This window comes from Mus caroli, chromosome 15 (assembly GCF_900094665.2).
Source record: "Mus caroli chromosome 15, CAROLI_EIJ_v1.1, whole genome shotgun sequence".
Classification (NCBI taxonomy): Eukaryota; Metazoa; Chordata; class Mammalia; order Rodentia; family Muridae; genus Mus; species Mus caroli.
Window position 1 is genome coordinate 85,131,533 of NC_034584.1, and position 12,620 is coordinate 85,144,152.

The window sequence follows — 12,620 nt, forward strand, 5'->3', positions numbered from 1 at the left end:
TCTTTCTTTCTTTCTTTCTTTCTTTCTTTCTTTCTTGTTTTTCGAGACAGGGTTTCTCTGTATAGCCCTGGCTGTCCTGGAACTCACTTTGTAGACCAGCCTGGCCTCAAACTCAGAAATCCGCCTGTCTCTACATTTCAGTTTCAATACTCTAATAATGGATAACTTTAGTATATGGCTCTCTATGGGATTCATTTAGCTGCACATGCTATGCACAGGTTTTGTGCTGGTTTTACCCTTATTATTCTTAATAATGAATGCCATTGAACAACCTTACAATGCAAGTCTAAGTCCTGATGCTTAGGAAGGATTTGGAACTTGAGATCTTATAAAACAACAAACAAACAAACAAACACAATTGAAAAAAATGGAGGAAAGAGGATATGGGTATTTTCATGGAAATATAGCATCAGGATCCATACTTATTAATCAGGCATATAAAACCACACTTTCATAAATCATTAGCCTACAAATTAAAGCATGAGCCCCAAAGTCTAACCAGACTGGCCACGTGACTCCACTGTTAGTAGAACTAAGGGGCCAGGGTATTGACTGGAGGGAAGCATGGCTTCTCCCTGCGCACTCCTGACAAAAGCCAACTCAGGCCCTATCTAGACCACACAGTCAGCTGCCCACACTTTTTCCTAAGAGGACAAATTTGCTCTCACGTTGCTTTAAACCCATGTGGTACATGTAAGGGCACGTCACGCAAAACTACTGAGAAGAGCGGTCTGGTCCCCTCTGATGCTTCCTACCTCACCTCATCCCCAAAGAGCATTTTGCTAGCGAAAGTTTTACTGCATGAAATTTTGTTATACAGGTCACTATAAAAAATGTTTCTTGGACTGTCAGCCTATGCCGAGAACACTTCATGTATGTAAGCATTGTCTAGAATCATCGGTGACAAGGAGTACCTGTCATTATGCCATGAAAACAAGTCTGTGAGCTCAGGGAAACAGTTTTAGCTGTTAAAAGGCATAGAGCCGGATATTCTAAACACACCACCAGGTTACCATTTCCTTCCCAAGAAAACGAAGGTTTCTAGATCAGCGGTTCTCAACCTGTGTACTATGACTATTGGAAAAAACACATATTTATGATGATCTTAGTAACTGAAACAACACAGCCACAAAATTACAAGTTATGAAGTAGCAACAAAAGTAAATGTATGGTTAGGCTTTCCTTAAGACCACCGAGAAGACGGGTTTTCTGATGGTCGTGACGCACAGGTTAAGAACTGTTGTTCTAGATGTTCCAAGTAGGAGAGACGATAACCAACCATTGGCGTCCTAGTACTAACTACAGCACTACTGTAGCAGAAGGTCCTGAAGACAGAGGAAACAGATTTGTACCATCCCTCACAGGTGTCATTCTTACACAGGTGAACATGATGCTTGCCCTTCTAGTCCCCTGGCAAGAGCCAGGAACACAGTGTTGGATGAAGCACAAGCCTGGCTTCTTGGGCCCTCTGGTCTATGGTAAAGGTTGGGGCATGCCCAGAGCATGTGGTAGGAGAAGGTCTGCTGGGGAGGCAGTAGAAGGGACCAGACAGATAATATTTTACATACATCACATGGGCTCATGGAGATATGAGTACAGTGACTTTACATTCCATCTTTAAAAACTTATCCCAACTTAATATCGTCACAACTGATAAAATCATGTAGACAAGGCAGCTATGTGTGTGATGGGTGGAGGGCTGGGAAGGAACAGAACAAGATCTTTAGACTTTAGTAGACACAGGTTTGAAATCGATTTGCAAAGAACTTCTGTACTGCGCCATTACCCACCAGTTTTTCTCTAAAGCCGCAGTCTCCACACAGTTTTATTTCAAGGCTTTTGTTCCTGGGTCTGAAAGTGGTAAGTGCTGGGCCCCATGGTGCCAGAATGCATGTCCTGGCTGGATAGATGACTCGGTGAATGGCACGTTGTCCTACATGGGTGAGCTACTCTCGGGCTTACACTCTGCTTAGGTGTGGGGCTCCATCCTTCCCATGGGACATCTCATCAGCCCTGTTTCCGGTGCCTTATCAGTTTCTGTTTGCTTCCTTGTTAAACGGGAAGCTGTGCTGTAAGGATTTCTATCTTGGCAGGCATGGGGATGCTCAGGGATAGAAGAATTGTGGGGTTGGGGGGCACTCATAAGCACTTGGAGACAAGAAGCTTAGGAAAAGAGAGCTCTCTCAGACACATGGTCCAGAACTCTTGGAGTGGTGAAATATGGACAGAGCTACTATGTACAGCCAAAACATAAGCATGTAGCCACTCTCACAAATCCAAGGTATCTAAGGATAGAGTACTAGAAATTACAGTGAAAGGGCACTGAAAAAAACCATGCTCTTACCATAGTACGTGAGATACTCTGCTGTGTGTAAAAAGGTCAAAGAAACCAGCACGTTGAAAATCCAGTTTATTCCAGCTGAGCACGCATTTCCTGTACTTCTTGCCCAGAGAGGATAGATTTCAGAGTTCACTGTCCAGGGCATTGGTCCCATTCCTGAGAAGTAAATAATGAAAGCTACAGTAAAAAAAAAAATCACCTATGGGATGAAACACAGTAGCATGACTCTTCCAAGAGGGGACAATGCAAATGCAAAGAGGTGACAAGGGGACAATGCAATGCAAAGAGGTGACAAAGCCTTGCTTACCAGGCGCAAAGAAAACAAGGTACAACACCAGGCCCACGAGTGCTGTCCAGGAGTAGGGGGTAGGGCAGAAACTGTAAGCCCAGTGAGCACCTTCAGCTTTGAACTTGGTTTCATTATCACACCTGAAAAACAGAAACCAGTTCAGTGTTTAGGACATAGCTGTAGACATTAATGTGATTATAGTGGATGACTTTGGAAATTCCTCAATGTCCTAAGGGAAAAAAGGTGAACATATGCTTTTATTTGTTTTTAGAAAATTCAAATCTTATGTCCTGAACATACATATGCAAATAGTCATATTAAAATGAGAGTAAACTGTAGAGTGTACATGTAAATCCACACCATTGGAGTTCAGTATAATTTGAGTGGATGGGTCATGCATTGTTTCTTACTCAACTGCCACAACTGAGAGAGAGAGAGAGAGAGAGAGAGAGAGAGAGAGAGAGAGAGAGACAGAGAGAGAGACAGAGACAGAGANAGAGAGACAGATGGAAAAAGTGAGAGACAGAAACAGACAGACAGACAAACAGAGATAGAGAGACAGATACAGACAGACACTGCCTGGCAAGGGCTTGAAAACATCAAAGCCTATTGCCAGTGACATACCTCCTCCAACAAGGCCACATCTCATTCAGTGAGGCCACACCTCCTAGTCCTCCCCAACAGTTACACTAACTGGGTACTGAGCATTCAAGAATATTAGTGTATGGGGGCCATTCTCATTTATACCCAAATGCAAAATACATTCAGTCCAATGCAAAAAATTCTTCATAGCCTTTTAGTCTCATTACTGTTTAAAAGTTCAAAGTCTGTTCTGAGACCCATGGCAATCTTTAAACTATACTTCCTATAAAATCAAAATCAAAAGAGCAAATAATTTCCAATGTACAATGGCACAGAATATATATCACCACTCCAAAAGGGTGGAAAGAAAGCATAGTGAGGGAACACGGGTCCAAAACTACAGCAAACTCCAGAAGGGCAAACCCCAGAGTTCTGTATCTCTATGTCCAAGGACAAATCTCTCTTCAGAGATCCAATTCCTTCCAGCTTTGTTGCCTGCTACTTAGCTTTCCTTCTTTTGGGCTGGTCCACACCCTGTCTGAAACACTCCTTTACCAGGTATCCCAAAGGGCCTGGCATCTCCAGTGTCTTGGTGTCTCCAACATAACCCTGGCTTTACCTTCACAACTTCATTCTGGGATACCCATGCCTTGTTGTAGGCCTCAGCAGCTTTCCCTAACTGTAGAGGAATATTCTACAACCCCTTTCATGTGTCGTTCTTGACTCTAAATCCAGAACCACGTGACCAGAGCTGACAAGCTCTGCTGTTTGTTGGGGTTGGAACCTGGCTGTATCCTAGAATTACATTTCCATAAACTTCCTGTTGTTTTTGGGGCCAAGGAAATTCCATAGTGTTTTCCTTCCACAGGTTGAAGGATTAGTTCCTGGGGTGTTGTCAGGAGAGTATCAATTCGATTCTTCCACTCAGCATCAGGCTTTCCATTATATGTCTCATCTCCTTGAGCACAAGACTTGACTACATTTCCTGGTGTTCTCTTTCTCTTCAAACTGTACAGTTTGTATCTCTCTTTGCCCTCCTTGCTCCTTTTCATTATTGATCTGTGAGAACTGGCCATCAGGGACTTAGAGAGGGAGAGTTGGCCCCATCTCTCACCTCAGCAAAAAAGGGAGAGCTGCCCTGGTGATGTGACTGGCTGGTTGACCAACTTAGCTTCCACCTGGGTCCAGATTCAGCTTTTTGAGTTAACCTATTCCAATATCTACCCTGTCTATGAACTGTTAGAGCAACTGACAGACAGACAGACAGACAGACATATCCAAAGCTTCAGGATCACCATGACAGAGGGTAACAACAAGATATCTGAGAGGAGAGACCTGGTAAGGATCCAGTATTGATAGTGTAGTAGAAGCCAGAGACTTCAAACCAGACCAAGGACTCATCGCAATGAACATTTGCAACTAAATGCTGTCTGGGCAAAAGGCTATACTGTATGACACACTGTGTCACACCACCGCTTACATGGCAAGATGTTTTTTGTTTGTTTTATTATTTTTTTATTCTTTATTTTTGCTGTAGGGGAAATTGTAAGGGTGGATATGAAGGGACCAGGGGATGAGTGGGGCTGGGGTGCATGATGGGAAATTCACAAAGAATTAAAAAAAAGTTTAAAAAGTTTAATGAACATTAATAACCAGGTGACACAGTTAACACCAAGCGGTCTTAAAGTTTCCTCTGGAAATGGCATTAATTCAAAACTCTTCAGTTTAGCTTCAGACATATTTTTCACTCACAGGTAAAATGCAACCATATTCTTTGCCAAAATATCACAAGAATGATCTATAGGCTAGTTGATAACATCCTTCCCTATAAAACATGCTGAGCAGGGCCTGAATATTCCAAACCACCCAGAGGATTAATGTCTTCCAAGTTCCTATTAGAATGGCCCATCAAGTTCTGCCTGAAGTTTTCAACTGTTTTTATAGTTCAAAGTCACAAAGTATTTCATATCCCTCCACATTATAGCCTGGTTCAGACCTATCATAGTAACAAATACCCCAGTCTCTGGTACCAACTTCTGTCTTAGTTACTGTTCTAGTATGGTGAAGATACACCATTATCAAGGCAACTCTTATAAGAGAAAGGAAGCAGACAGGCATAGAGCTAAGCTAAGAGCAAGAGGTTTGCATTCTGATTTTCAGGCAGGAGGAAGAGAGAGGGTGGAGGGGCTGGGCATGGCATGGACTTTTGAAACAAGTCCACTCTACGATATACCTTCTTACAAGGCCACACTTTCTAATCCCCAGCCCCCAATGATTCCGCTAACTAGGCATCCAGCATTCAAACATTTGAGCAATGATGGGGGCCATTCTCATTTAAACCATAATAACCAATAAAACAAAACTATGCCAAAAGAAAGGAAAGTGAAACAGAAGTCCACAAAATTACCATTGAGTTTGTTTTGTGTTGGCCAACTAATCCTAGGTGTGATGCCTACCCTTTAGAATGGTTGATATACTCAGTGAAAACTGTTTGTATTAGTCAGGGTTCTCTGGAGTTACACAACTTAGGGAATGTCTCTATATATTAACTGAATTGATTGTAATGACTTACAGCCTGTCGTCCAACTAACCCAACAGTGGGTAGCCGTGAATGGGAAGTCAAAAAAAAAAATCTAGTAGTTTCTCAGTCCCTTGAGGTTACTTGTTTTAGCTGGTCTTCTGTATTAGCCAGAGTCCTGACGATGTAGGTTCCAACAGATATGCTAGCAAGTAAGTGCAAGCATACAAAGAAGAGTGTGTCTTCCTTCTTCCAATGTCCTCGTGTTGGCCTCCAGCAGAAGGTGTGGCCTAGAATAAAGGTGTGTAGCACCATGCCTGGATCTGGAGCTTGCTTTGTCCTAGGCTGGCCTTGAACATAGAGAGAGATCAGTCTCTTGGGATTAAAGGCATGTACTACTTTGCCTGGGTCTAAGCTTTTGATGGCCACCATTCTTCAAGATCTCCGTGTCAGTATCCGGGTCAGAAGCCTGTGTCCTCCAACTTCAGGATCCATTTCTGGATTGTAGTTCATTCCAGATGTAGTCAGGATGACCACCAGGAACAGCTGTCACACTGATTTTGCCTTTGCCAACAGGTATTGACTACCCTCTCAGTTAAGGGCGTACAATTCCCCCTCTCAGTGCTGGTACTGTGTCTAGCTTGAATCTGTACAGGGCTTGTTTATGATGTAAATCTCTGTGCATGAACCCTATTGTATCTAGAGGACAGAGTTTCCTTGCAGTCACCCATCACTAAGGCTCTTTAATTGTTTTAGCCTCCTCTTCCACATAACTTTTTGAGCCATGAAGAGAAGGATTTGACTTAAAAAGAAATGTAGAACTTAGTTTTCCAAAGTCTCTTACTCTCTTCTAATTGTCCAGTTGCAGATTTCCATGTTACTTCTTGTATACAATAAAAAGCAGCTTCTCTGATGTGGGTTGAATGAGGTTCTGATCAACGGGTATAGCTGTATGTCTTTAGAAGTCAGGCATATGCCCTTTAGCAGAATAGCAGGATTTCCTCTAGCTCTGTGAACTATATGTTCTTAGTTTCTTGGAGACCTTAGTAGTGTCAAGAATGGGTTCTATCTCATAGAGCAAGCCTTAAGTCCGATAAAAAAGTTGTTCCTTCCCCTGTAGTACTTGTGCCATTATTGTACCAGTATGTATAATGGGCAGGTCGGTATCATAGCTGGGGGATCCTGGTGATTATCTTTCTCCATTTGTAGTGCGCAGAGTACCTTCCAGAACCACGAATGCTAGCCGGCCGGGGTGAAACTTGTAGCTGGCACTGGTTTTTCAGAAGACCTTTAGTGTTAGTTGTCCCTCTCCACATTCTCTCCTCTCCCCTTCTCTCCCAGTCCTCTCCCTATCTAATCCTCTTATTTTAGTTTCTTCTTTGTCTTTCCATAACAGTATATTCTATTTCTTATTCCTTGGAAGAGTCTCTCCCCACCCAGTCCCTTATTAGGTACGTAACCTCAGTGGGTGGCTTTTCTGATTATAGGCATGCCTATCAAAGGCTTAAAGCTAATATCTATACATCACAGAAAACATACAATATTTGCCATTTAATGTCTGGCTCACCTCACTCAGATTGATTTTTCTTTTTTTTAGCTCCAATTGCTTACCTGTGAATTTCATAATTTCAGTTTTTTAACAGGAGGATATTATACAACATTCTATTTGTGTAAATATACAGTGATGGTTTGTATATCCTTGGACTAGGGAGTGCCACCATCTGGAGGTGTGGCCTTGTTGGAATAGGTGTGACCTGGTTGGAATGGGAGTGTCACTGTGGGTGTGGGCATAAGATCCTCACCCTAGTTGCCTGGAAGTCAGTCTTCCACTAGCAGCCTTTTAATGAAGACGTAGAACTCTCAGCTCTGCCTGCGCCATGCCTGCCTGGATGCTGCCATGCTTCCACCTTGATGATAATGGACTGAACCTCTGAACCTGTAAGCCAGCCCCAATTAAATGTTGTTCTTTATAAGACTTGCCTTGGTCATGGTGTCTGTTCACAGCAGTAAAACCCTAACTAAGACATATACCTACCATGTTTTCATTATTTATTCATTAGTTAATAGATATGTAGGCAGTTTTGAATTTCTGGCTATTCTGGATAGAGCAGCAGTGACCACAGATGAGCAAGCGTCTCTGGAGTGAGATGCAGAGTCTGTTCGGTACATGCCAAGCAGTGATGTACCTGGATCTTGGGGTGAATCCAATTCCCAGCTTCCCTAGGCACCGCCTCACTGATTTCCACAGTGGCTGTACAAATTTGCACTCCCAGCAGAAGTGGAGTACACGTTCCCTTCTCAGTGCATCCTAGCCAGCATGAGCTGTCTTTTGTTTTATTGATCTTGGCCATTCTGACTGGGGTGAAGTCTCAGAGTAGTTTGACTTCGCATTTCCCTTACGTCTAAGCATGTTGAGCGTTTCTGTAAGTAATGCTCAACCATATCGGTTTCATCTTTTGAGAATATTCTGCTGAGATTTCTGCCCTATTTGTAACTAAATCATTTGTTTCCTCAATGTCGGTGTTTTTAGTTCTTCATAGATTTTATACACTAACCATCTATCAGATGTGTAATTAATAAAGGTCTTTTCCCATTCTGTAGGCTGTCACTTTGCCTTTTCAGGTTTATGACACCTTATTCATTGTTTTTCTTAGTGTCTGTGCTTTAGGTGTCCTGTTTAGAAAGGTCTATCTATCTATCTATCTATCTATCTATCTATCTATCTATCTATCTACCTACCTACCTACCTACCTACCTAATTGCTGCCAGTGGTTTCAAGCCTATCCATTGCTTTGTTTCCTGTTAGATTCGTGTCTTACATTGTGGTTCTTGACCCATTTAGATTTGAGTTTTGTGAGGGGATAAATATGAATCTAAAGCAGAAAATTTTGGTTTCTTAGGAGTCATTTATGTTGGATGGTGTTTTGCTGGGGCAAACTCATGAAGGATTGTCTTCCTGAAGTAGACACTGGTGAAAGTATGTTTTGCTAAAGCAAGCACTGGAAAGGACAGGTAGGTGATGAAGGATTCCTCACTAAAGGCACGCATGGTTGGTCTGCCTTACATTGTGTTGTTAAGCTCCGTTTGTCATAACTCCATAATGAGAAACACACACACACACACACACACACACAACCAATAATAATAATAAAAACCAACCAAACAAAAAAAACCTCAAAACAAACAAACAAACAACAACAACCAAAAAACCTTCTTGTGAGCTTCCTGCAGTATTTTGCTGCTTCTGTGGACTGGGGCTGATTCACAGAGTGATGTCAGCGGATACAGATTCACGTGGAGTTTTGCTAAGACAGACTTAGGTGCTGAGGCTAGACACATGGTGAGGCAAGACCCATGGAGGTTGGTTACATAATGTTTGGAGGGAGTATAAATAGGACTCAACTGACAGTGACAGAGGCTTGGCTTGCTTGCCTAGCTAGCTTTGCGACACTTCTTGGTCTTGGGTCTTCACTGATCTTCACTTCATTGAGAGCAGCACGGCCAAGAACTTCTCCTGGCATAACTGCTCCTGCTAATGCGTGCCACTTGGCTGAGGCCTGGCTGTTTCTGCTAGGTTGTGCAACCGCTGCTGATTTGAGTTTGCTATCCCGACACTACTGAACTGGACTGCTGGAATATCTGTGAAGTGTTTGCGAGTGGCTTGAGCTGCCACTGCTGACTCCTATGAACTGAACTGTTGCTCTCCTAACAAAACAGATGGGATTTGCTCCAAAGAACATTTTCTAAACAGGTCTACACCCTCCATATCTTAATAACCGTTCTTTTCCACTACCCCTGGTGGGTGGTGGGCTAGAAGGAAAGTTATAGCATTTAAGAACCATCTTTAAAAGTAGGGCACCAGTGTTCCCACAAAACTTTTGACTCCAAGTTTATCCCGTCTACAAGAAATAAGGGACAGGGGAGGGAGCAGAGACTTGGGGAATGGCCAACCAATAACCAGCCTAACTTGAGACCCACCCCATGGGCAAGAACCAATCTCTGACACTATTAATAATAATCTGTGATGCTTGTAGAAAGGAGCCTAGCATAACTGTCCTCTGAGAGGCTCCAACCAGCAGCTGACTAAAACAGATGCAGACACCCACTGCCAAACATTGGATGGAGCTTGGGGACAATTATAGAAGAGCTAGGGAAGGATTGCGGGCCCAAAGGGGGATGGGAACTGCCACTGCTGACTCCTATGAACTGAACTGTTGTTCTCCTAACAAAACAGATGGGATTTGCTCCAAAGAACATTTTCTAAACAGGTCTTAGAAAGGAAGACCATCAGTGCCAACTAACCCTGACCCTTGGGGGTTCTCGGCGACTGAACCAAGGAAATAGCATACACAAGCTGGAGCTAGCTCCCCCACCCCCATACATATGTAGCAGATGTGCAGCTTGTTCTTCATGTGGGTCCCCCAACTTGGAGTGGAAGTTATCCCTAAAGCTGTTGCCTGTCTGTGGAATACATTCCTGTAAGTGGGCTGCCTTGTCTAGCCTCAGTGGGGAGAGGATGTGCCTAGACCTGCAGAGACTTGATGTAACAGAGTAGGGGGATACCAAGGGGGCACCTCTACCCTCTCAGTGGAGAAGGGAATAGGGGATGGGGGAAGGGACTGTGTGAGGGGGTACTGGGGTGCAGAGACTGGCATATAAAGAGAATGAAGGTTTTTTTTTTGTTTTTTTTTTGTTTTTTTTTTTTTAAATCTTAACCTCTAGCCAGCACAGCTCTCTGTGGAGCTGAACAGTCACTGAGCAGTGAATGAGGCTCCTGTATTTACAGGGTTATGAGCAGAAAGCAACAGTTGACATCTCCTGATAAACTCTTCCACTCAATGTCCTCCACCTTAACTTCTGCCTGTAAGGAAGTAATGAAGAAGGAAATGAAGCCAAGAGAGAAGGAAAAGACAGGAATAAAGGCTCCTGGAGGGGTGGGGGTGGGGCTGGAGCTGGGGGCAGGGGTGGGCGATGTTCACAATCAATGGACATTTCCTGCAATCCCCTATTTGCTATTTTTCTCACCACAGTGCTTTGCCCAAAGTCTGTGTATTTTAAGGGTAACGGTGTATTGGTCAGCACAGCTTTTACCTCCAGGCTGAACAGGGTAGAGAGAGCCTGTCACTGTCTGTCATCCCTGAGCAGATGTCAGGAAGGCGCGTTGAGGCACCAATCTGGTAGAGACATACATTCAGAAGTGCACAGACAGCTAATGATTGAGGCTGTGATATCACTCTGGACCTTCACAGCCCAAACACGAGACATTTCAACCGCAGAGCCAAGATGTGTTTTGAACACTGCGGGACTGTGTGCTGCCTCTGCTCTGCAAGAAAGTCCTAGCCACTGCTAGTACCACTGGACGCTCCTGAAAAGATCAGGCAGGCAGACCCACGAGCACAGTAGAAGCCGTGCTGTGCCAGGGCTCCTACCTGTATCATCCTGGGGCAAAGTCAGAAAAGATGATCCAATGAATGGAGGGAGTGTGGAGGACAGAGCATGGGCCCATCAGGCACAGGACATAAAGCTGACGATGAGCCCTGTACCATAATATTCACACAGGAAAATGTCATATGCCCGAGATTTTGTAGGAGACAAAAAATAGGGACTAAGAAAAGGGGACAACTTATTCTGGCTTCGTGGGGATGAATATTCACCTGCAGAATGGCTAGACTGAGGTTTCCTGGCTGTCAAAGCCCACACTCTTTCAACACTGCGTTAACAAATTAATCACTGTCTGAAGGTGGGACAGTTGTCTCCCCCATCAGATTTGACAGTTTTAAACCAAAGAAGCCAGGAGAGGAATCAAGCAGTGCAAATACACGGCTCTGGCTGCCCTTACCCCTGAGAACACACCCCTGCCCTCCTACACAGGACGAGCCTCCCGGACCATTCTATTCACAACAAATGTGCTTGGTTTAATCGTGTATTGTACAGAAGGGGGCAGAAGAGAAACACAGCACATACTTAAAAAGCATAACCTCACATTTTGTACTTAATGAAAACCTTAGAGCTTTTTCTCTCTTCTCCAAAGAGGAGACGCTCCTGACTCTGACTTCGGTAAAGGAATCGAGTGTATTCATTAATGAGGTGATTTCCTCTTTTTATTTCTGGTGCATAGGACTTCATGTAGCTGTCATAGGCAAGCCATTCACCGCTGTAATCTAGTCGTCTCTGACTTGCTATAGAGCCTGTGTGATACCTCTCTGTTCTGCTGGTAACCGACTACTGTAGACCATGAACAAAGCATGCCTTATCTAGTCTTGCCTAGGACTTCAATGTCTACGGACAAGACCACCAAGTACAGCCTCAAAGCTAGAGGTTAGCTCTGGTCGTTCTTTTAGCTGCAGGAATATATGATAAGGCTGAATTTGAAAGTGGTTATGGGGTGTGGATAGGGGAGCACAGAGTATCCCCCCAGGAAAGAACATCTTTTATTCTTATCTGAGAAAAAAAAATAAACAAAATACCAAGCAATCAAAGGAATAACATGCATTTCTTTGAGATCTATTTTTATTTTTAATTATATGTGTATTTAGATATATGGGGTGTCTGGGCTTATGTGCCCATGAGTGCAGGTGCCTATAGAGACCCTAGGGTGGTGTTGTAGCCCCTGGTTCTGAAACTACAGCAGATATGAGCCCCAATATAGGTGATGGGAATGTAACTTGGGTCTTCTGCAAGAGCAGCAAGAGTTCTTGTAGCAGTTTGAATGAGAATGGCCCTCATAAGTCTCTCGTGTTTGAATGCTCAGTCCTCAGTTGGTAGAACTGTTTTGTAAGGATTAGGAAGTGTAGCTTTTGTTGTTACTGTGGGCCAGATTTGAAATTTCAAAAACCCACACCATTTGCCAGCCTCTCCTCTCCTCTCCTCTCCTCTCCTCTCCTCTCCTC

General features: G+C 43.6%; 1 protein-coding gene across 1 annotated transcript in view; it reads right to left on the minus strand.

Moving 5' to 3' along the window:
• The window catches only part of Slc2a13 (solute carrier family 2 member 13), a 305,969-nt gene that overhangs the window by 5,801 nt on the left and 287,548 nt on the right, over positions 1–12,620 (minus strand). The window contains exons 8-9 of the mRNA XM_021183777.2: positions 2,649–2,770; positions 2,345–2,497 (exon numbers count right to left, since the gene is read on the minus strand). Coding sequence (XP_021039436.1) covers positions 2,345–2,497; positions 2,649–2,770 — 275 coding nt within the window. The remainder of the gene's footprint in view (positions 1–2,344; positions 2,498–2,648; positions 2,771–12,620) is intronic.